General features: G+C 38.8%; 1 protein-coding gene across 1 annotated transcript in view; it reads left to right on the top strand.

Moving 5' to 3' along the window:
- Window positions 1-24,648, top strand: part of ROS1 (c-ros oncogene 1 , receptor tyrosine kinase) — a 182,461-nt gene that overhangs the window by 27,453 nt on the left and 130,360 nt on the right. The window contains exons 5-15 of the mRNA XM_006839976.1: window positions 231-379; window positions 1,779-1,917; window positions 7,688-7,889; window positions 8,892-8,968; window positions 12,299-12,421; window positions 12,589-12,773; window positions 13,741-13,838; window positions 17,221-17,720; window positions 19,055-19,306; window positions 20,559-20,669; window positions 21,855-22,033. Of these exons, the coding sequence (XP_006840039.1) occupies window positions 231-379; window positions 1,779-1,917; window positions 7,688-7,889; window positions 8,892-8,968; window positions 12,299-12,421; window positions 12,589-12,773; window positions 13,741-13,838; window positions 17,221-17,720; window positions 19,055-19,306; window positions 20,559-20,669; window positions 21,855-22,033 (2,015 nt within the window). The remainder of the gene's footprint in view (window positions 1-230; window positions 380-1,778; window positions 1,918-7,687; window positions 7,890-8,891; window positions 8,969-12,298; window positions 12,422-12,588; window positions 12,774-13,740; window positions 13,839-17,220; window positions 17,721-19,054; window positions 19,307-20,558; window positions 20,670-21,854; window positions 22,034-24,648) is intronic.

The following is a 24,648-nucleotide window of genomic DNA, read 5'->3' on the forward strand; positions in this document are numbered from 1 at the left end:
TACCATAAAAAATAACCGAATTCTATGGGAAGAAAAGCTATGACACGAGCTCACTGATTTTTAAAACGATACCAATTAAATATACATTCCTTAAAGTTCAGAGCAGCTATAGTGGTGATATGGAATTGTAGCAAGCAAATGCCAAGAGTTCTAGGGGAGCAAATAAAAACACTGTCTCCTGCTTTGGGAGACAGGGTACATGGTAAATGAAATCTTATTTTTTTCCCCAGAAAATACTGATCTTCCCACTCCACCCTTTGCTTCTTCCATTGGAAACCACAGTGTAACATTAGGATGGAAATCTGCCAACATCTCCAGAGTAAAATACATCATTCAGTGGAAATATACCAAATTTCCAGGAAGCTGGATTTATACCGAGGTATGAAACACTGTTTGTATACGTCAACACAGATTTTTTCCCCTCAGATGATTAAAACTGCCAAATTACTACATATAATTATAGACAAAAAAATATTTTAGAGACTCAAGCTTCGGAAACCCTGTAAGGGTCGCTATGAGTCAGAACCGACTCCACGGTGCATAACAACAGCAACAACCACCCTCAAAATAACGTTAAAGACTTTATTTTATGGGGAAAATATAATATTGGACATATATATTATTTTTTCAGCACAATATCACACGACTGTTCATCCAATTGATCACTATCTGTCCATCCCCCTAAAATGACTCCAACTAGGATGGAAGACAGGGAGATGATTCTCATAGATGGATGTTAAAATATGTAAGTGCTGTCTAGGGTTATCATCCATGTTATGGATTGAACTGTTTCTGCCCCAAATACGTTGAAATCCTCACTTTTATATGTGTAGTGGTAGTCCCATTTGTGAATAGAATCTTCTTTCTTATGTTATTGAGACTGTATCAGTGTAGAGCGTGTCTTAAACCTCATCACTTTTGAGATATAAAAAGATCAGGTAGGTACAGAGATAAGCAAGCAAAAATGGGGGAAAGACAAATTGCACATGGAGATTGGCAAGGAACTAAGGAATGCCAGAGCTAGAGAAGCGGCAACAAGGATTTTGCCCAAAAGCTGACAGAAAAAGCCATCCTCTAGAGCCTGTGTCGTGAATTCAGATTTCTAGACTTCTAAATGGTGAGACCTGGAGTCCTGATATTGCATTGTAGGATAAGCACTTGACCATAAGGTTGGTTTCAGCTGCAAGGTCGACACTTGAAACTCACTAGCTGCTCCTCAGAAGCCCTGTACAGGGTTGTTGTGAGTCGGAATAGACTTGACAACACTTAACAACAACAACAAATGATGAGACAGGACAGCATTTCCTTCCATTGTGCACAGTATCATTATGAACTGGTACTGACTCAACAGAACCTAACAATAGTAACAAACTATGAGACAATAAATTTTGGTTTGTTAAAGTCACTCACTTGTGGTATTTCTGTTATAACATCAGTAAGAAACTAAGACAATCCAGGACTGTCCCTATTTTAGAGAACATGAACAAGTTCTGAGAAAAATATTCCCAAGACAAAGGGAAACCTTGAATTATTTGCCAAATAACAAATTCACAAATTGTGTTATTTTGAAGGAGAGAATTTCTGTGGCAAGTATGCAGACTGATGATATTCAGATGGCTCAACTACAAACTCTAGGCATCTATTTCATATGGTCTAGAAGACTCTGGGTGGCCCCGTACCCCCAAAAGCATCTGCCTTCTACAAGTTATTCATGTTCCTGGGTCACAGTTGTGGTGATGATACAATAAGTACTGATATTGATCCCCTCATTGATCTAGGCAGTGTCCAACCTCTCATATGTGGTCGAGCCCCTCCATCCCTTCACTGAATATGTGTTTCGAGTAGTTTGGATCTTCACAGCCCAGCTGCAACTGTACTCTTCTGCAAGTCCTAGCTACAGGACTCATCCTTATGGAGGTATGGTGTGTACATATTATTTATGAAATAAGGAGATTATTCTAAAATTTTTAGTCCGTTCATCTCTTAGACAATGAGATAAAAATTTGACTTCGTTCATTTCTGCTAAAAATTAGATAAATTTATTCCTTCGTTACATGATTCATTCAACACTTGTTACCTATTATGTGCTGAAGGAGAAACATGAGGGTTGGATACACCCAGCTCATTCCCACTTGAATATATTCCATCATTTGCTATCACTGTTCCCTCTTTCTAGAGAATTCATCCCTTAATCTTTGAATGGCCTCGTGTCTTGCATCATTCGAAGGTCTGCATAAATGCAATCCTCCAAGAAGTTATCACTACTCCAACCCAAAACCTCACTGCTGTCAAGTTCATTTCAACTATAGTGACTTCTATGTAGGCGGAGAGTAGAAGGAGAAGAGATCCAGTAGGACTGATCATAAAGGACTAATGGTGGTAATCCATGCTGTAAATTTGGTTAAGACTCATAGCGATCCTACAGATGGTTTCTGAGGCTGTAAATCTTTATGAGAACAGAAAGCCTCATCTTTCTCCAGCAGAGTGGTTGGTAGATTCCAACTACTTACTGGTTTTGTGCTTAGTAGCCCAACTTGTAAAATACACTATATTACCAGGGCTCCTTAAAGGACCAATAATAAGCTATAATAAGGAGGATAGATTTTACTCTAAGTCCGGTTGCAAATGTTTGGAGAATTTCACCTAGGGGAGGGACTGATTTAGTTTTTAAAAGTTCACTCTGGCAATTTAGAGAGAATAGACTGAGGTTGGGAGGTGGGCAAGGTTTCGTGAAAACAGGTACACCAGCGAAGAGTTCCAACAAGTGATGATGGTGGCTGTGACAAAGGTGGCTGTAGTGGAGAAACTGGAAAGATTTATGATATGTTTTAAAGACAAAGTTGATGGGTTGCCTTATGGATTTGGTGGGGAGTGATAGAGGATTAAGTCTGGTAGCCCCAGATTTTCAGTCTAAATTCTTGGATTGTATTATTTACTAAGATGGGGAAAAATAGGGGTAGAGCACCTTTTCTAGGGAAAATCAAAAGTTCTGTTTTGCTAAGTAGAACCTAGGATGCCAATTACATATCCAAAAAAGGAGTCCTGCTGGCACAGTGGTTAAAGCATTCGGCTGCTAACCAAAAGGTTGACAATTTGAAGTTACCAGTGGCTCCAAGGTACAAAGATGTGGCAGTCTGCTTCTGTAAAGATTTACAGCCTTGGAAACCCAACGAGGCAGTTCTACTCTGTCTTATAAAATCACTATGAGTTAGCAGTAGATTTTGTATTATGTCCCTAGTAATATTAATGTTATAATAACAATATTATTATGCTATGAGGACATAATCTTAATATTATGTCCTGATGAAATAATGGGTAAGCTTTATGCAGCTAATCAAAAGATTGACACTTTGAACCTACCCACCCAGCAGCTGTTTAGGAGAAAGACCTAGTGACTTGCTCATATGAAGATTGTAGCCTAGGAAGCCCTATGAGGCACTTCTACTCTGTCACATATGGTTGTTATGATTAAAAAATCAATTTGAAATAGGATAAGCACTGGACCACAAAGTTGGTGGTTCAAACTCACCAGCTGCTCTTCAGTAACCCTATTTACAGTCATCATGAATTGGAACTGACTAGGCGGCACTTAACAACAACAAAACCAACAATAACAGTTACATATCCAAGGTGGAGTCATCAAGGGGGTAATCAGATACCTGAATCTAAAACTCAGAAGATAGGTTGGAGATCTCCACAATATCAATGTAGGAGTTATCAGCATAGAGATTTCAGGCCACAGGACTAGAGGGGGCAAGCGCCTACATGAGTGTGAGTTGTAAAGAAAAGGTGTGAACTCTGGGGTACCCCAATACTTGCTGTTCAGGAAGAAGAGGACACAGCAAAATGAATTGTGATGGAAGAAAACCAGGAGTCAAAGTCAGTCTCAGGGCCAATTAATGAAAGTGTCTGAAGAATGAATGTGGTTGCATAAGCTACCTTTCTGCTAGCCCCCATGCTGCTCTGTTTTGCCATCCTTTATGCAGAATGTCACTCTGTTAGAACATATGCGGGGGCTTCAGAAAGTTGGTGGAATAATGGAATGAAAAGATAATGGATTTTTTTCTATAAGCTTTAAAAAGCCCCCTTGTAGCTTTAGCTGGGAGTCTGTGGCCCTCGTTTTCTTCTTAAGGCAGTACCAGTTATAAGTAAATGAAATGTTCTTTTGTTCAAAATGTATTCATGGGGTATCCACTAGGTGCATAGAACATATTTTTGAAACGCTTAATCACTTGTTGGGGAGATAAATAAGGTGCGTGTTTAACCCAGTAACAAGGTTAACACTTGATTAAAAGCATTGAAGAGGCACTATAAATTTCTATGGCAGTTCCAAGGAGTGAGATATTCTCTCTGGAATGAAAGAACAGAGAAATGGCTCTGAAGGAAATTTCATTTTGAGTGGGTCTTAAAGGATAGGCTAATTTGAGAATGAGATGAGGAGAGGAAAGAGCAGATTCAAGAGACATGAGTAGAAGCAAGAAGACTGGAGTCCTGGGCAGGGAGAGGAGAAAGTGAATATTCCATCTGTTGGATGAAGCATAAATGTATGAAGAGAAATAATGAGAAGAACTCTGGGAAGACAAATTGGGACCAGATTACAAAAAACAATAGTTACCAGGCAAAAATGTTTGGATTTTATTTAGAAAACAGGGACTTTGGAAGGCTTTTAATAAAAGGAGTAATGACATCAGATGCTTCTTTAAAAGACAATCTTGTCAGCTCCAGATAGAATTGATTGACATCTTGAGAGAAGGTGGAAGGCATAGAGGCAGAGAGCCCAGCTAGGAAGTTATGCTAATGTTTCAATAATTTAATGGAGACGATTTTTAAAAATATTATATATATTGGAGTATTTTCTAGTTTGTTCTTTTGAAGAAACAGCTTTCACATCTGGAGAAGGTTCAAACCCAGAAGGCTTGCAAGGAGGCTAATGCTTGTGACCCTTGTGGAGAGCTGTCTGATGACCTGGGAGTACTTGCTCCACACCAGGGCTGTTAGGTGCCCCTTCACTTTAGTTTTAGAGATGTAACTATTTGCTGACAGCCTCAGATTGAACTAGGCCTTGGAGAAAGCAAATCTGGGCAGCTGATGAAGTTGTTTGGAGCCTTTCTCCCCTTTCCTGATCAGGGCCCACTCTTTGTTTATCAGATTTTAGGGTATGTGTGGCCACCTCCCTGATTACATACTGATTGTCCTGTTTAAAGCCTCAGGTCAGACACTGGGTCATATTTTAGGTCAGACTAGAATGCAAGGAACTTTCCTTGTTCAAAGCAATACTTTATGTACTCCAATAGTGGAACCATAGCTGGTCAAAGAAAAATAATGACGGAGGCAAATTTTGTTTTCTATTTCTGGGCCTCCCTTCTGAATGTGCAGGTCCACACACCCTTCAGGTCTTCCAGATCCTCCCCTGCGTGCCCCTTCTGTGGGTATGATCTCATGATTTAGATTCTCTTTCTCTTTTCTGTTGTTGTTGTTAAGTGCCTTCGAGTTGGCTTCGACTCATAGTGACCCTGTATAGAGTTTCAGAGGAGAGGCTGGTAAGCTTGAACAATGGACCCTGCAGTTCAAATCTCCTTTGCAGTCTAGTGCATTACCCTGCAGCGCCACCCCAGGACTCCTTCTATCTTCCAGTCCACCTAAAAACCTACCTGCTGTGTGCTTCAGTGTTTCATAATCTTAATTCTCTTTTTGTAGTTGTTGGTGTTGTTAAGTGCTGTCAAGTTGGTTCCGACTCATAGCGACCCTATACAGAGTTTCCGAGGAGCGGGTGATGGTTTGAACCACTGACCTCGTAGTTAGCAGTTCAGTGCTTATCCTACAGCATCACACCAGGACCCCTATTCTCTTTTAGATGTTGTTTCTGGACTAAGAACCATTCCATTTGGTGAAGAAATTATCTTCAGACAGCTTCCAGTTAAAAAGCAGTAACAGCATCTGAAATTATTTCTTTCCTATAGCTGAAGGAGCTCTGGTAGCGTTGTGGTTACGAATCGAGCTGTGAACCTTAAGGTCAGTGGTTCGAAACTACCCGTAAAGATTTACACCCTCGGAAACCCTGTACAGGGTCGCTATGGGTCGGAACCGACTCAACGGCACTTAACAACAACAACATAGCTGAAGGAACAGCATCTGAAACCATTTCTTTCCTATAGCTGGAGGAAATATATGGTTTCAAATGCTGATACTGCTTTAAATTTTTTTTTTTCTCCTACTGCTTTTTAATTGGAAGTTGTTTGAAGATAATTTCTTAGCTAAATGGAATGGTTCTTAGTCCAGGAATACCAGCCTTTCAGGGAAGGTTTTTGTGGGCTGATTTGGACAGTAATCACTTCACACCATGTAGGTGGTATTTAACTTGAAGCAGATCATGTCTGGGCATTGATCCTCGTAGGTTAGGTATTGCTGATCTTTCCTATTCTGAATTGGTGAGAGATGATCTCTACTTCTGTTCACCAAGGAGACTGAGTGTGTGGAGCAAAGAGGGATGTAAGAAAGCTTGTGTTGGCCAAAGATTATTCTGAGAAGTGGTGAGGAATTGGATCTGAGAAAGGCTGAAAGGCCAACGAAGAGGTCTTTGTAAAACTTATCCAATGTGAAGGATAACTTTCATTTCTTTCAACTTCAAGTCAGTCATGGTGGAGAGCACTTGCTCAAAGTATTGAGAGGGAAAGAAGTCTACTCAACAGCAAAGTAACATTAGCAGTGAGTCTTTCTACGGGGAGAGGAACTAAAGAGTGTAGTTGGGAAGGAAGTAGTGTATGGTTATGAAAAAGACATGGAGACATGGATGTTATTTTTGTTGTTAAGTGCCGTTGAGTCAGTTCAGACTCATAGCGACCTTGTATAGGGTTTCCAAGGAGTAACTGGTGGGTTTGAACCACCATCCTTGTGGTTATCCTACAGCTCCACAGCAAGGCTCCAGGGTACATGGATAGGAAATTTCAAAAGACAGAAAGGAGACAGGTCACTGGGAGTTAGGTTGCCAGATGATTTGTTTTCCTTTGTATTCTTTGTCACATAGGTCACTTCCAGAATCTAAGTGAATGCTGGATAATTTAATGCAACCTCTTCTAATCCTTGCAGGGAAGGGCTGCTGCTTTAACAGGTCAAGCTGGATTCCAAGGGGACCATGGAGGTGGGGTAAGGAAGGTTTAGTCTGGATCAGTAGGGTTGATGCCAACAAGAGTGAAGCAGACTGTTCTTATCAGAGCCCACATCTTCAGCTGGAACCAGTCAGACCTCAGCACTCTGACGGAAAAGGCCTCAGGAATTCTTTCAACTCATGTTAATCATTGATTTCAATTTTGTTTCAGATTCTCGTCTTCCTAAGTTCAGTCCATCCCATGATCAACACATTTAGGGCTCTGGAGATTCTTTTTACTACTTTTTCTCTAGAACATTTAACTTATTAGGATACATTTATACTTATTTTTTCATTAATTAAAGGTGAGGAAAATAACCTTTGAAAGATTCTCTTGGGAAAGTATCTGTTTGGTATTACTTTGAGATCAAGAGTTGGGAGGAAAAATATTACAGCTTATTTTTATAACTTTTTTGTGTCAATAAAATGATTTCATTTTTACTAACTTTTCAGAACACAAAAGTTGTTTTTTTTCATATTCTGCATCCAAAGCATAAACCTCATACAGTTTTCAGATCATCATTTTACTGTTTTCTCTTCCAGTTCCTGAATCTGCTCCTTTCATTAGAAATATTGAAAGCTCAAGTCCTGACACTGTGGAAGTCAGCTGGGCTCCACCCCAATTCCCAGGAGGACCTATTTTGGGTTATAACTTAAGGCTAATCAGCAAAACTCAGAAATTAGATGCAGGGACACAAAGAACCAGTTTCCAATTTTACTCTACTCTACCAAGTACCACCTACAGGTAAGAACAAAATGGTGTTAAGTAAACGTGCTTTGTCTGACTGCATGCATGTCCAGTCAACCCGTGAAAGCCAGAACCCATGTAAGGTGGAAACTGGGTAAAGAAGGGAAATCAAATATTTTCTACTAGTAGAGAACTATTTGCTGCTATTAAGTGCCATCAAGTAGGTTCCAACCCATAGCGACCCTATACAGCGTTTCCAAGGAGCGGCTGGTGAGTTGGACCCATCGACCTTGTGGTTCAAACTGATCTTGTGGTCCAATGCTTGACTTCACAGTACCACAAGGGCTTTAGTTGAGACCTATAGAAAAGTGGTAATAATACTGCACCCTGTCAAAGGTGAAAAATTTGTGAGAACTAGAAAAGCAAGCCAGCCCTAGTTCTGGCTCTCACAAGTTTTATTGTACTTATTTAAGAAATATAGATAAAACAGTTTAAATGTATTTTGGAAAGTTCCCGGGTCTCTATGCTGTTGAGTTGAAGTTATTGTGGGGTTCATCAAGTTTATATGCTTACTAGATTATACCATCCTAAACAAACACATCATCAGGTGTTTCTGTAGAACTGCAAAAATCCTTGTAGATATGGGCTAATAAAGACGTCATACATACCATGCAGATCATTTCTTCATTTAATCCAACTTGGGAAAAGCAAGGAGGTAAAATTCTGTTAATGGTATATTTATTAACTACTGGGGGGATTATTTTATTACTGTTAGCTTTTCTAGCATTTACTCAGGCCTCTTTAAATTAGGGGAGGAATGGGAGTCACGTAGATAATGGAGTTCAGTTTTTGACCTCCATGACCCTGAACTGGTCTATGGGAATGCAAACAAGGAGGTGATTGATGGTCATTTTAGTGCTGAGCAGAGGCACCAAGTAACAAGTTATCTGCATTGCCACATCACCCTTTGAATAGAAACGTTATTTGCTTCTTCTATTTTTATCTCATGTTAATACCATGCCATATGAAACACAACTTTCCAAATTGTTTTTTGAATAGGTTTTCTATTGCAGCAGTAAATGAAGTTGGTGAGGGGCCGGAAGCAGAATCTAATATTACTACGTCCTCCCCAGCAGGTATGACCTGAGGTTGTTCCTTCTGTTAAACAGGAAATGAGGGGTGGCAAGGGTGGGTTCAGATCTCTGAGGACTGGGTCCTCTGGTGAACTTCAAGACCTACCTCTTCTTCCCAAATGAAAAAAAAATAGTCTTTTGGGCACTTGGTAAGCTTGCAATTTTAAGAGAATCTAATTTTAAGAGACAAATAGATGGAAAGTTTTCACATTCTAATTTAGGAATTAAAAATTAGAATGAAAAGATCACAGCATTTACAAAATGACCTTTAACAAATCCTTGATTTCAGTTACAATTACTGTTGACTGTGACTCATATTTACACACTCAAACCCCAAACCTAAACCTGCTGCCGTCCATTCGGTTTCTACTCATAGTGACTCTATAGGACAGCGTAGAACTGCCCTAGGGATCCCAAGATGAAATCTTGATGGAAACCGACTACCACATTGTTCTCTTACAGAGAGGCTGGTGGGGTCAAACCGCCAACTTTTCAGTTTACCACTGTGCCACCGGGCTTCTTTTTACACACTTAGGGATACATATAGCCTTTCTGCCCAAATTCCCAGTTTTACACTGTTGTTGTTAAGTGCTGTTAGGTCAGTTCTGACTTGTAGTGACCCTTATAAGGTTTCTGAGGAGCGGATGATGAGTTTGAACCACTGACCTTGCTGTTCAAACTAACCTTGAGGTCCAGTGCTCATCCTGTAGCACCACACCAGGACTCTAGCTTTACATTATGTGTTTTACATTATGTATCCCTAACGAGATGGATTGGCCAAATGGCAGCATCAATGGACGCAAGTGTGGCAACAGTAGTAAGGTTGGCCCAGGATCAGGCAGTGTTTCGTTCTGCTGTGCATAAGGTAGCTATGGGTTGGTACCAACTCGATCGCACCTAACAACAACAACATCCTTTTAATACTTACCAGATACCTTTTTCTTCCAGTTTCTCTAAGGTTTTAAAATGCACCTTGTTGTTGTTGTTATGTGCCGTGGAGTCGGAACCGACTCATAGCGACCCTGTACAGGGTTTCCGAGGGTGTAAATCTTTACGGGAGTAGAAAGCCTCATCTTTCTCCCGCGGAGCAGCTAGTAGTTTCGAACTGCTAACCTTGCGGTTCACAGCCCGATTCGTAACCACTACGCTACCAGAGCTCCTTGACGTATATTATTTATATTTTGCCATTTTGAATGTTCATTCTACAAAATAACTTTTTGTTATTACTTTTTAAGTATCCTTTGACATTTTAGCAGTTACATTAGGAGACTGAATACGTGTTGTATGAAGCCTGAGTAGAATAACACATGAAAATGCTTTCTGAGAGACACTGGAAAGTCTTTGGGTGAAACTCCTGGAAGTTTTTAATAATACGCAAGGGTCTAAGGTACAGAACGTTAGGAGTCTGCTTCATGTTTTTATTGAACCCCTTTCCTGATGGGATGTCTCTTACCCTAATTTGCACATTTTTATGTTGTGGTTGTTCTTAAGTGCCGTCCAGTCGGTTCTGACCCATAGCGACCCTGTACAGGATTTCCAAGGAGTAACTGGTGAGCTTGAACCACTGACCTTGCAGTTCAAATGGCTTTACAGTCTGGCACATTAACCCACAGTTGTTGTTAAGTGCCGTTGAGTCGATCCCGACCCATAGCAACTCTGTATAGGGTTTCCAAGGAGCAAGCTGTGGGTATGAAATGTCATCTATCATGGAACACCAGTCCCGTGGCTGTTACTAGGCTAGGACAGGACAGCCACTTTTGTTATACAAGAAGTGTGTCTAAAGGGCAAGCTAAATATAGAGGGGGGTTAAAGTTTTGTTATTATAACTATTGCATAACATTTATTAATTGCCCTCAAATTGCTCACAAACATACCCAGCATCAGTTTCCAATTGAATGAGACATCAGTTAGAGACCTGTCCTCAAATTTATCTTTCCTGCCTCAAAGGGAAAATAGAGACAACCTGTGTCTGTTTATAGGTGGGTGCCTTGCAGCAACCCACCCTGCCTGGCCTGGACCACCTCCACTATGCATCAAATTCTCAGACTGAAGATAGTTGAGCTCCTATCGGAACAAAGCTATTGAGAATAGTGATATCTCATGTGATGCAATAGGTATGATTGAGGGCCTACAGACTCAAAAACGGCAGGGAGTCATTGTCTGGTTTCCTCTGGTTTCACAAAAGGGAAGTAGAATCAACTCAGAATCAGCCCAAGGCTGATTCCTATGAGGCAGAAGTCAGAGATGTGTCCACCCTAAAATCTTTACCATATTCTGACACCGACCATTCCTCCCACAATATTCTGATTCATTTTGGGTTTGATAATCTGTTGCAATGGCCACACAGAACTCACAGATAATAGTCATGATTATGGGGGTTATTAAGGAAGTGAACAGGATACAATTCAGGATCAGAAACAACTCAGGATGAAACAGTTTTCCAGTCAGGACTGACTCTTCTCTGTCATACTGCAGGCATGCCTCACCCTTGCCTTCAGCCACTCAGTCATGTGGTCCTTGGCCTTTGTCTGATTGGGCAATGTTACAAATCTCTTCTAGCCAATCAGTAAACACCCAAAGGGCACATTCTGCCCATAGGCACTCAATTTTATTCAGTCCAGGGGCCTAGAAGCCGGCAGCTGCTCTGTCTCTTCACACCTCCATCTCTGTTGCCACTTCCACACTCATGTTTCTGTCAAAGCAGGAACTGGGGTTGCCTGTTTCTGCTTTAAGATGGCTCCTGTACACCCTACTGCATGGTCCCATTCAATCATTTGGAGTCTTAGTGTGGCGCTGTGGGATAAAGCCCCATGGTCAAACTCACTAGCCACTCCTTGGAAACACTATACAGGGTTGCTATGAGTTGGAACCAACTCGACGGAACTTAACAATAACAACATCCAATTGTTTGGTGGGAGTTAAAAAGACTTTGGATAGAAAACCCACATCAAGTAAATTCATGGTAGACATAAATCTTACTCATTTGTTACCGTAATTTCTATTTTCAATCCTGGAATAATGTGAATTACACTGTAGATGAAATGTCTCAGTGCCTTTGGAGACGATTTGACCAACCTCTTTCAAGTGTAGTTCCCTTACTTTAAAGGGCATCCCTGGTGGTGCAGATAGTTAAGCAGTCACTCCTTGGTTCTGGATTGATGGTTCAAATCCACCCATGGGTGCTTCAGAAGAAAGGCCTGGCAATTTACGTCTGAACAATCACAGCCATTGAACACTCTAAGGAGTGCAATTCTGACATACATGGAGCCACCGTGAGTCAACAGCAACTGGTGTATAATGTTGATCTTTCTACAAATCATTTTGTTTTTTCAGTTCAAGAAGAAGAACGGTGGCTCTTTTTGTCCAGAAAAATATCTCTAAGAAAGAGATCTTTAAAATATTTAGTAGATGAAGCACACTGTCTTCAGTCAGATGTTATACACCACAATATTACAGGTCAGTATCATAGAAAGAAATGTTTCTGCAGTATTAAAAGAAAGATTGGTGTTGATTTTTGTTCTTATCATTTTATTAAAAATTAAAGGAATAAATTCTCTTATAGGTTTGTTTTTTGGCCCTGGACGTTATATAACAATGTATATATATTTGCTTGGCTTTTCTAGGAATATCAGTTAATGTCTACCAGCAAGTTGTTTATTTCTCTGAAGGAAATCTCCTATGGGTGAAAGAGGTTGCCAACATGTCTGATGCGTCTGACCTAAGAATTTTTTACAGAGGTTCAGGAGTAATTTCTTCCATCTCTGTAGACTGGCTTTATCAGAGAATGTATTTCATCATGGATGAACTGGTTAGTCTGAGAATTTAAAATGAATGACTATATAGTAATACACATATGCATATCTCATCTTTATGAGTAAATATACTTTTTTCATTGAATCAATCCTCACTGAGTACTTACTATGTTTTAGACACTAGATTAGCAATGAATCACATCTGGTCTACAAGAGGGTCTAGAATTTTCTTAGGACCAGTTCTGACCTATCATTTTTATTTGTGATTTTTCAGAGTTATTTGTTGTTATGTGCTGTGGAGTTGGTTCCGACTCATAGTGACCCTGTACAGGTTTTCCGAGGCTGTAAATCTTTACGGGAGCAGAAAGCCTCATCTTTCTCCCACGGAACAGCTGGTAGTTTTGAACTGCTGACCTTGTGGTTCACAGCCCGATTCGTAACCACTACACTACCAGAGCTCCTTAAGTCTATACTAGATCAAATTCGGTTTATAAGATTCACATAACATGGGATAATGGTGATACCTGGTTTTTTTATTAGATAAGATTGCCAATCATGATCAAAATCATCTGCAAGTATTTAAAACTATTTAATAACCAAGGAATAACGTTCATATCTCCGAAAATGCAGTATTACTGAAATCTTTGAGAAGGCACAGTCTTGATGTGATTCATGTCCTATTTCTCTTGGAGGCAGAGGCTTATCATAGTGAGCAAAGGCCATCATCCCTATGGAAGTCCCTATGCTTTGAGACAGCTTAAATATTAAACGTTGTTCAGAGCCTCTACAATCAAGCTAGGGAAATAGGAATCTGCATTTTATTGAAACCAATAGAATATAAACTCATTAGTAGATAAAGTAGAAAACTGCCTTTGGAGGGTTTTCTATGTATCACTTATATATCATTATTACTGCTAAAAGGAATAGTTATAAGTGACCAGCTCAGTTCCAAACACAAAACAGATGCTTAGGAATTGAGTATAGATGGATCCTAATCTTACTGGTGTCTTTTTGATTCTTTAGGTGTATGCCTGTGATTTAGAGAATTGCTCAGCCATTGAGGAGATCACTTCTCCCTCTATTGTTGCGCCTAAAAAAATTATAGTTGATTCATACAATGGGTAAGTGTTTGTAGGCATTCTCTTCCACTGGTAAATCCATTGGGATATTTGCTTGTTAGTGGAACCTCATAGTACCAGAAGATCTTATTTTATCTAAATTTAATTAAATCAGGGCCAGGTTTTCATGCTAGGGACCCAGGAAGACATTTCATTCAAATTTCCTCTAAGTAAGTCATTTTTCTGTCTTTGCCAGCAACATCTGAGTATGTGGAGAAGACCTCTTGTCTGGGATTCTGGGACCTGGGGTTTAGTCCTGACTTTGTCACTGTTTTCTGGGGGCACTCAGGGCCTTATTGTCACCTTATTTCTTCTTGTGAGAAACCCCTCTGGCCTCAATTACCTTCCTTTATTGTGTCTTCTCTTTTGCTGAAAGGTGCAGCTCCAGTTCATCTCTCGTTTGGTTCTAGTACCACAAGGCTGGTTTAATGAGAACTGCTTTAGATGACAGGAGTTGATGGTTAATGACTGCAAGGTCAGTTTGAACCACAAGATTGGTGGTTCAAGCTCACCAGCCACTCCTCAGAAACCCTATGCAGGTTTGCTATGGGTAGGAATCGACTAGACGACACACAAGAAACAAACAAAACAGCAAGTTAAAAATAAATAACTGTCTTATTTGAAACCCCTGTCACAAATGAAATTGATAGCATTTTACCCCAGTTGTGTTGCTAAGTTGCAGTCAGATTTTGAGCAAGTAGCTTCAGACATGAAGCTGTGACTTTTGGTTTATTTATCCATGTGAGGAAGGTAATAGTACATACCAGTTGTATTATCATGAGAATGAAATGAGGAGTTCACTGTGAATGTATTTTGTGAATTCCAAGACACTACAAGAATGGAAAAGATAAACAATTAGGAAGTTGCTTCAAGGTTATTATTTCTAAAAGACGCCCAGCTAGTTATCAGTTTAGTAGCTAATAAGTAAGCCTCGGAAACCCTGTACAGGGTCGCTATGAGTCGGAACTGACTCCATGGCACATAACAACAACTACAACAAGTAAGATAGATTTTTCTAAGAATCAGCATTTTTTCCCTTTCATGTAGGAATCAAGTTGTTTTCACTTTGAATGAAGAAAGATTCCATAATACTTTTAAATTTTTTCATGTATTGAACTACTTGAAAAAGATTGCTCATTATTTATTTAAAAACCAACCTTTTCTGTTCATTCTCAATTATAATTTACTACAGATTCTCTTAAATTTTAATTAATTATTGAATTAGAGACTATTTCCAAAGAATCCTGTGAGGCAAGGCAAGTCATTTGGACTCTCTGGCTCTCACTTTTCTCATTTTAAAAGTCTAAAATTCTATGACATATTACTTTGTTGCTGGCAGCTACACAAAATAGCTTATTGTAAGGATAATGAACTTCATCCAATAAGTCAGTTATTCAAAGTGCATCTCAGGGAGGTCTTTGATGGCTCCTTTTTCTTTTAGGATAAAATTGGCTTGTGGTTAGAGTCTAGAACTGATAATGATAATTCGTGTTAATTGAGCACTTCATATGTTTCTAAGTGCATTTCTGCCAATAATTCATTTAATCCTTATTCAATCTTTTGAAGTAAGTACTTTTATCATCTCAATTTTATGGATAAGGAAAACAAAACACATACCTGTGGAATCAGGATTTATATCCTGATATAGATCCTGTGTTCTAATCACCTCTTTATATAACGATAGGAGAGTTTTCATTAACAATCAGCATGTAATGGTAGGAACACTTTGTAAATAATTTGCAAAAGCACTTGAGATGGGTAAAAGCAATTAATTCTTTTGGTATTAAGCATACCTTTCTTTATATTGCTATTTTGTACCATTGAATTATTCACTCACTGTAAATGTCTTACCTTCTCCCTCTACCCCTCTTTCTCCAGTCCACACCCGCCACTTTCCCTGTACCTGGCTTTCTTCATCTTCTTTCTCCTCTTCTCTTCTCTCCAAAGGAATGATGAGAGGCCAAGGCCCGAGTCCTCCTTGCTGCAGTACAAGAATTGTGATCTGTACCCCAGATCTTTTTCCCTTTATCTACTCTGAAATTCCTCCAAATTTCTCTAGAAAGTTTGAATTTGTAAAGCCAAAACAGGAAGTTGAGAACCAAAATGTTACTGTTTTTTACCTGCTACAGTTCTCTCTTAAGAGAAAAAGCATAGGTTCATATCTAAAAATGGAGTTTATATCTTGAATATTATTCTAACATAAGAGTCTTGAGGATATTGATAAATATTTGAAACAGTCATTGAGGGAAACAAAGGTGAAACTTAAAGACAAGAAATATGACTTGACGGTTATGATGAGAGGTGGTTGTTGTTGTAAAGTGCCATCAAGTTGATTCTGACCCATAGTAACCCTGTATAGGGTTTCTGAGGAGCAGCTGGTGAGCCTGAACCACCAATCTTGCCGTTCAAACGGCTTTGCAGTCTGGCACATTAACTCACAGTGCCATACCAGGAGAGGTTAGAGACCATGAATTTGAAGTACTATCAATTTATGAAATGGTCAAACTTAAGAAGGATTTAAGGATTTAATCAAAACTAAGAAGAAACAGTATATTCCCATTAATATTTGTTTCCATGATAAGAGAATTTTAAATGAGCTACATCCAAATGAATAATTTTATTTATAGATTTGATTTGTCAATGAAATATTTTTGGCAGTATGCATTTTTAAAAAAATTATTAAACAGTCATCTGCATCATTACCTTGAAGTTTGACTTCATGTTAGGTGTGTTTTTTAATTCTTCCATTGGCCCCTTTCTCCTGATGCTTTGTGGCCCTACTTTTGTCGCCTGTGGGGTATTTCTTTATGTTTTGTGTAATGGTAGTCCTATTGCCTGACTCAACTGTAATATTAAAAAAAAATTAGTTCACTAAAAATGCAAAGCTAAATATTTAGAGCAAAATAATAACTGAAATTTAAGAAAATATGTGCTTTAGATGGTTCTATCTTCCATTTTATCATTCACAATGCATGGGAATGCAGATTGAATTAGACTTGACAATTTGTGTATTTTGGGTCAAAGTATTTTATAATAAGTCACATAATTTTTATATAGTATGCTTTCCATTAAAAGTAGATTTTGTTAGAAGATCTTTCTATTCTTAAACTCTATGATTCCTTAAAGAATTATTTAAAACTTACAAAAATTGGGGCGCTAACCATGACAAATTATACTGATATTTTTTAATGTTACTTCTAACTGAAATGAATAGAGCATATATTTAATAATTACCTTTATCCTTTTGCACCTGGGGACACCCCACATTGAGTTACTCTGGAGATACATGGTTCTTTTCGTGCAGCAGGATAAAGCGATTCGCTGACGAGGCTACTCATCCACGCTTGCAGTGAATCACATCAGGTTTCTTTTGTTCCTGTGTTAGGTATATCTTTTATCTCCTGAAAGACGGCATTTACAGAACACATCTCCCAGTACCATCTGGCCAGGACTCAGAAGCAGTGCAGATTGTGGAGAGTTGCACATTAAAGGACTTTGTAGTAAAGCCACAGTCCAAGCGAATCATTTACTTCAATGACACCACCAATACCTTCATGTCGACATTTCTGGATGGTTCTGCTCCCCACCTTGCCCTACTTCACGTCCCCTTTGCTGATGTAAAGAGCTTTGCGTGTGAGGATGGTGACTTCCTTTTCACAGATGGCAAGGCCGTTTTCCAACAGGATTCCATGTCTTTTAACGAGTTCATTGTGGGATGTGACCTGAGTCACATAGAAGAATTTGGGTTTGGTAACTTGGTCATCTTTGGCTCTTCAACACAGCTATACCCTCTGCCAGGCCGCCCTCAGCAGCTCTCCGTGCTGTTTGGCTCCCACCAGGCCCTTGTTCAATGGAGACCGCCTGCCCTCGCCATAGGAGCCAGTGAGTAAGCTCTCACTAGGTGGTAACTGGGTGTGCTCAGAGGAGAGAACAACTTCAATTGTTTAACATGTGACCAGTTTCTCACATGTAGTCATCAACCAGAAGCAGCTACCTAGCTTGAAAACAAAGTTATTTTATTTTTATTTTTATATTTGTTCTGCATTTAGTAAATTTACATTAGGAGAATTGCGTTATTTCATATGTATCCCCAAAGAATGGTTCCAACATTTATTGCATATCTACTAAAATCTAGGCATAAGCATTCTTGACAGAGTGAATATATTAGCAAAGGGACAGGACACTTGGGTTCAGATTTTGAATCTGCTGAAATCAAGCATGAACTCAAGCCGTTCCCTAGAGCTCTTGAACTTGAATCCCTCTAGAGAGGCAATAGGTAGGTACGTGGGCTCTGGATTCAAAATCTGTTCTTATCATTTATTAGCTAATGATCCTGGAGGGCAAGTTCCTTAACCACTCTGTACCTCAGTTTCTATAACTTGAAAGTGGGAATATTATTTTTAGCTCTCTGTGGGATTGTCCTAAAGATGAACTTCAGAACATATGCAGGACACTTAGAGCACAGGAGTTGGCAAACATTTTCTGTAAACAAAGGGCCAGATATTAATTATTTTTGGTTTTGTGGGCCACATGATCTCTATTACAACTGTTTAACTCTGCCACTGGAGTCTGAAAGTAGCCATAGATTATATATTTAATGAATAACTATGGCTATACTTCAGCCATAAAACTTTATTTACCAAAGCAGGCAGCAAGCTGGATTTGACTTGCGAGTCATATTTACTAATCCCTGTCTAGAAAATTATGAGTATTCAGTAAATAATGTCTATTTTTACTTTAAAAGAAAGTTAGTTATACCTGTTTGCTTCATATATTAAAGACAGTTGAAAATGAATAAGCAACTTCTTTTGATCGTTTAGACTTCTTAGCGGAAGGTGTTACATGACCATTGAGATTTGTACTTAGGGATTCATCGTTAAGCCTCTGTTCACAAGAGCATGGTTGTACCTGGTAATATTATAGGAAATACTATATTTCCTATAATACTATAATAAATAAATATAGTATTTCCTATAATATTACCACTCTGGCCATTCTCTGTAGCCAACCATACAGTTTTGACTGAAAACAGTGTCCTGCTATCTGGAAAGAATGTCTTCTTTGATGAAGCAAAATGAGATGCATGGGAGAAATGAACATTGTCCTAGGCTCTGTAGATTGTCACACTAACCCTTAGGGGTCGTGAGGTTAACTGTGATGACCGCCCAGGTACCGTCCTAATCAAGGTGAGTCTGTAAATGACTGTTCTTTACTTGCCCCTGCCTGTGTCAATAACACGGTTTCCTTCTTCCAATTAGGCCCTTCTGCCTGGCAGAACTGGACTTACGAGGTGAAAATATCAACTCAAGACTTCCCTGAAACCACTCATTTTTTCTCTAACATAAGTGGGACCATGCTTAATGTACCTGAGCTGCAGAGTGCTACGAAATACAAGGTTTCTGTGAGAGCAAGTTCTCACAAGGGGCCTGGTCCTTGGTCGGAGCCCTCGGTGGGCACTACTCTGGTACCAGGTGAGAAAATGGGCGTGATTCTGACTCAAGCATCTTTAAAATCACCTAGCCTCAAATCTGGTAAAGAAATCAGAATGAGGGTACATTGACCCCCTCCAGTATGCATTTATTTTCTGAGATTAATCGCCTAAATCCAAACATGCTGTCATCAAGTTGATTCCAACTCATAGTGTAAAATTTTTATTTTTTTTATTTTTATAAATGATGTTATATTGTGGAGTTGCAATCAGCAAGATGACACAAAATGTATAGGAATTCTTGAATGAAAAACTGATCTGTTCTGCAAACCTTCACCCAATTCAAAATAAAAACTTAAAGAAAAAAAAGGCAAAAACTCCAAATATTGGTATCATGTCTAATGTGCATCACTGGGCTTAGTTATTCCAACGTTCCTCCAAAACAAATGTATTGAATGAGCAGAATCACACAGTCACTATTTTGCCCTGGAAAGATGCTTAAGGCACCTCCAAAGAGCAAGGCTTCATGCAAACATAATGATGTTTAAAGTAATTCTATCTTAACTCCAGTAATACTTGTTGTTGTTGTTGTTATGTGCCGTGGAGTAGCAGAGCTAAATCTTTATGGGATCAGTCTAATCTTTTTCCCACAGAGTAGCTGGTGGTTTTGAACTGCCGACCTGGTGGTTAGCACCCCAACATCTAGCCTACAGGGCTACTAGGTCTTTTTATTTTTTGAGGTTAGGAAAAAAATAAAAGCATGGTGTGATATTTAATTTATGCTTTTAACCTGGTATTTTAAACTTTCCAAGATATTTTCTTCTTTCTTATGGATTCCCTCCTTCTCACGGCTTCTTAAGCAAAAGCATTCCTTGCACTATGAAGGACTTGGTGAGAGAAGTTGAGGGACTGTATATTATGCTGAACTTCATCCTCTTGGATAAAAGAAAATGAAAGGATTTATATTGCTATTTATATTGCTATTGCTAGTATGAAGGCTTCTGCATGTTTAGGATCATGACAATTAGTAACCAAAACAAGAACAAATTCTGCCATGACCATGATCGTATAAGAAACATCAACACACATTTCTTTTCACATTCGAGATCAAATGTTTATGTAAAAATTAGAAAGTATGTTTACCATGACAGATAAATTCTAGTCAGCAGATACAAGTACTCAGAGCCTTGCACAGTTTTTCAAAATGTAGCTAGTCTTTTAATATGTAATGAAATCTTAGGGTATAAGATTATACTTGCTGTAATATTCCTTTTAATCTCTTCTGTGTAAACCAGCTGTAGAACCACCATTTATCATGGCTGTGAAAGAAGATGGGCTTTGGAGTAAGCCCTTAAACAGCTTTGGTCCAGGAGAATTCTTGTCCTCTGAAATAGGAAATGTGTCAGGTAAACATCTAGTCCGTTGTTCACTTGGATGATGGGTTTTGAATAAGATTTCCTGTGTTATTCAATAAATTCAAAGAATTGAATATTTTTGTTATTAGGTCTATAAAGAAGGAATAAGATATTGAGTGACTAGTCCCGATGTGACGCTGTGGGTTAATGTGCTGGACTGCAAGGTCGGGTTTAACTGTAGGGTCAGTGGTTCACTCACCAGTAGTTCCATGGAAATCGCTATGAATCAGAACTGACTCTATGGCACTTAACAATAGCAACAATACCACTAATTATACTATAAGAAAATGTCAGGTCTCAAATGGGGATGCTATTTATTATTTGAAGTTATTGGTTGATTTGTGCCTGTTTCAGGAAGGCATTGATATCCTTATCATGTATTTTAATCTATCATTCTTGTCTTAAAGTTATAGGCTAATAGTTCTAAATAAGTTGTAAAAAATAATTTGCTGACAAAGAAGAGTATCTTGTAATAAATGTCAATTTATTATAATAACGTAAGAGTGAGGAAAATCTTCATTCTGTGAGAGTATAACAATGATTTTGCTTGATGATACATCTATTATTTTTATTTTGTCTATTTAAAATAAAGTACCAGAAGAGGTACAATGCCATTGCTCACTAACATACAAGTTGATCAGAGGAGGTTGTTGTTGTTGTTAAGTACCGTGGAGTCGGTTCCGACTCATAGTGACCCTGCACAGGGTTTCTGAGGCTGCAAATCTTTACGGGAGCAGAATAGGAGGAAGTGTGATAATAATGGAAAGAAGGTACTTCAGAGTTGTCTTGAATCTGAGCTCTCCCAATTTTGAACTGAGAGGCCTTGGGCAGATTGGATAATCTCACAGAGTTTTGAGTTTGCTATCTCAAAAATGGAGATAAATCCTACTTTATCATACGGTTGTAAGAAGTAGATGAGGTATGTAAAGTGCCTGCAATAGTGTTTGGCACAGAGGAATTGCTCAATGAATATTAGTTTTTCTCCCCAGCCCTAGAGGTTAAGATTTTAGGTTCAATTACTGGAAAATTCTTGACAGATCCCTGAATTTCTAACAAATATCCGTATAAGTATATATGTAAAAATATACTGAGGTACAGATATAATTTGTTGACTTGCCATGTTTATGTTGGCATATATGAGAAATAACTGTGCTTCATAATTCACTTTGTTTTGAGACATGGATTGGTATAACAACAGCCTTTACTATTGCGACATGAAAGGCGACGTTTATGTGTGGCTGCTGAATGGGACAGATATCTTGGGAAATTATCCCATACCCAACATTGTAGGAGCCAGGGCATTAGCATTCGAGTGGCTGGGACACTATCTCTACTGGGCTGGAAAGACATATGTGGTAAGTTCAATCCCAGCATTCTGATTTTCTTTCATTTTTGTATATTGTTATTTATTTAATATATACCTTGAAACCTATTCATATTTTTGTTAAGGTACATTTATTTATAAAATAATTTTGTATTACTATTTGATCTACTCAACAGCACTTAGCAACAACATCGGAGGCCCTGGTTGTGTATTTTCAACAATATCTTAAATACATTAAAAATACTCACTTATGAAATGGGGTCCCAGCAGGACACACTCCAAAGGCATAATTCAAGGAAACCGCATGCAGGGACTATTTTTAAAACTTTGGGCTAGAAAAAAACTCCACCTCCACTGGGCTAGCAAGTATAGGAAGATATAACGACCTCAGTCCTGGTGTGGCATTGAAGGATAATGTGATGGACCATAAGGTCAGTTTGAACTATAAGGTCTTCAGACTCACCAGCTGCTCCTCAGAAATCCTATACTATGAGTTAGAACTGATTTTAAGGCATTTAACAACAACAACATACATGAAGAAACAAAGGAAAGAAGCTGGCAAGAGCTATACCTGTATGAGAGAGTTGCTGACATGTACTACGGTTTTAGAAACCTAGTCACTGCTATACTGTATAGTTTGACAAGGTAAAAAATGGAGGGAATAAGTGCTCCAACCTTCTTCCCTTCTGCATTCTGGTCATCTGTTAGTGGTTCTATTGGCCAAATGAAATAATAAAAGAAATAACATGAAATGATAAAAGAAGCACGCAAAGCAATGTATTTAGAGGCAAAACCATATGATAGCTATTCTGTGACAAGGGTATCCAAGAAGAATGGAGGTGAGTAGCGTTTACCAGACAATGCTCCCTAAAAGTGGTTAGCTTGAAAATAGTTTTAAAATAGGAAGTGGAAGAATAGATATAAAAACTGTTTTCAAGTGTTTTTTCTGTCTCTTATAAAACTGTAATTCCAGGTCCTGTTCGTTAACATCTTTAAGTCCCGTTTTCTTGTGAAAAAAACATGGAGTAGAAATCCTTTATAGGCTCAATGTGAGGGTTACAGGAGTTAATATTTTAGAAATAAAAAGTACAGTATGCTGCACATAATAGGTACTCAATATTTACAGTTGTTGATATTAAGGAAATATACTGGCAAAGGAGTCCTGGTGTTGTGCTGAAGGATAAGCACTGGACAGCTAGCCACAAGGTTGGCAGTACAAACCCACCAGTCACTCCTTGGAAACCCTATACAGGGTTGCTATGAGTTGGAACCGATTTGATGGCATTTAACAACAACAATAATGGTAGAAAGGAACAAGGGGAGATGCCATTAGTCATCATGTTATATAGATCTTTTTAAGGAACCCAGTCAAGTAGGAGCACAAACGTCTGGCTGTGTGTCGATTGTGTGGATATATGATTACAAACATCAAATATTTTAACTAAACACAAATGTACCTCCATTCTTTATAGACATGGTAAAGATTAAGCTCCACGAGGGCAGGGGACATATCTGTTTGTTTGTTGTTATGTTTCTAGGACCTGTTGTTAGGTGCCATTCAGTTGGTTCCAAATCACAGAGATCCTATACACAACAGAACTAAACATTGCCTGATCCTGTGCCATAATGGTTAACTTAGAGCCCATTGCTGTTGCCACCATGCCAATCCATCCCATTGGGGTCTTCTTTTTTGCTGACCCTCCACTTTTCCAAGCATGATATCCTTCTCTGGGGACAGGTCCTTTCTGATAATATATACAAAATATGTGAGACGAAGTCTGGTCATCTTGGGTTCTCAGGAGTATTCTGGCTGTACTTCTTCCAACACAGACTTGTTCATCTAGCGGTCCATGATACTATAAATATTCTTCTCCAACACCACATCTCAAATCAATTCTTTTACTACATTTTTAATTCATTGTCCAGCTTTCATATGCATATGAGGCTATTGAAAATACCATGGCTTGGGTCACATACTCCATAGTCCTCAAACTGACATCTTTGCTCTTAAATATTTTGAAGAGGTCTTGTGCCTAATGCAAGAATCTTTTAATGTTTTGAATTTTGCCTCTATGAGTGTTGATAGTGGATCCAACCAAATGACCTTTTCACCAACTTCAATCTTTTCTCCACTTATCAAGATGTTATCTATTGGCCTAGTTGTGAGGGTTTCTGTTTTCTTTACAGTGAGGTGCAACTCATACCCAAGACTGTGGTCTTTGACCTTTATCAGTAAGTATTTTAGGTCCTCTTTGCTTTCAGCAAACAAGGCTGTAAAATCTGCATGTTGTAGGTTGTGGATGAGTCTTTCTCCAATCCTGACGCCATGTTCTTCGTCATATAATCCAGTTTTTCAGGCAGTGTACAGAATAACTATGGTGAAAGAATACAATCCTGGGGCACACCTTTCCTGATTTTAAACCATTCAGTGTCCCCTTATTCTGTTTGAACAACTGCCTCTTGGTCTATGTACAGGTTCCTCATGAGCACAAATAAGTGTTCTGGAATACCCATTCTTACACTCTGTTATCCGTAGTTTGTCATGGTCTGTACAGACTTACATAGTCAGTAAAGCACAGGTAAACATCTTTCTGGTATTCTCTGCTTTCAGGCAAGATCCATCTTAAGTCAGCAGTGATATTCCTT

The sequence above is a fragment of the Chrysochloris asiatica genome, unplaced genomic scaffold (assembly GCF_000296735.1).
Source record: "Chrysochloris asiatica unplaced genomic scaffold, ChrAsi1.0 scaffold00027, whole genome shotgun sequence".
Lineage (NCBI taxonomy): Eukaryota > Metazoa > Chordata > Mammalia > Afrosoricida > Chrysochloridae > Chrysochloris > Chrysochloris asiatica.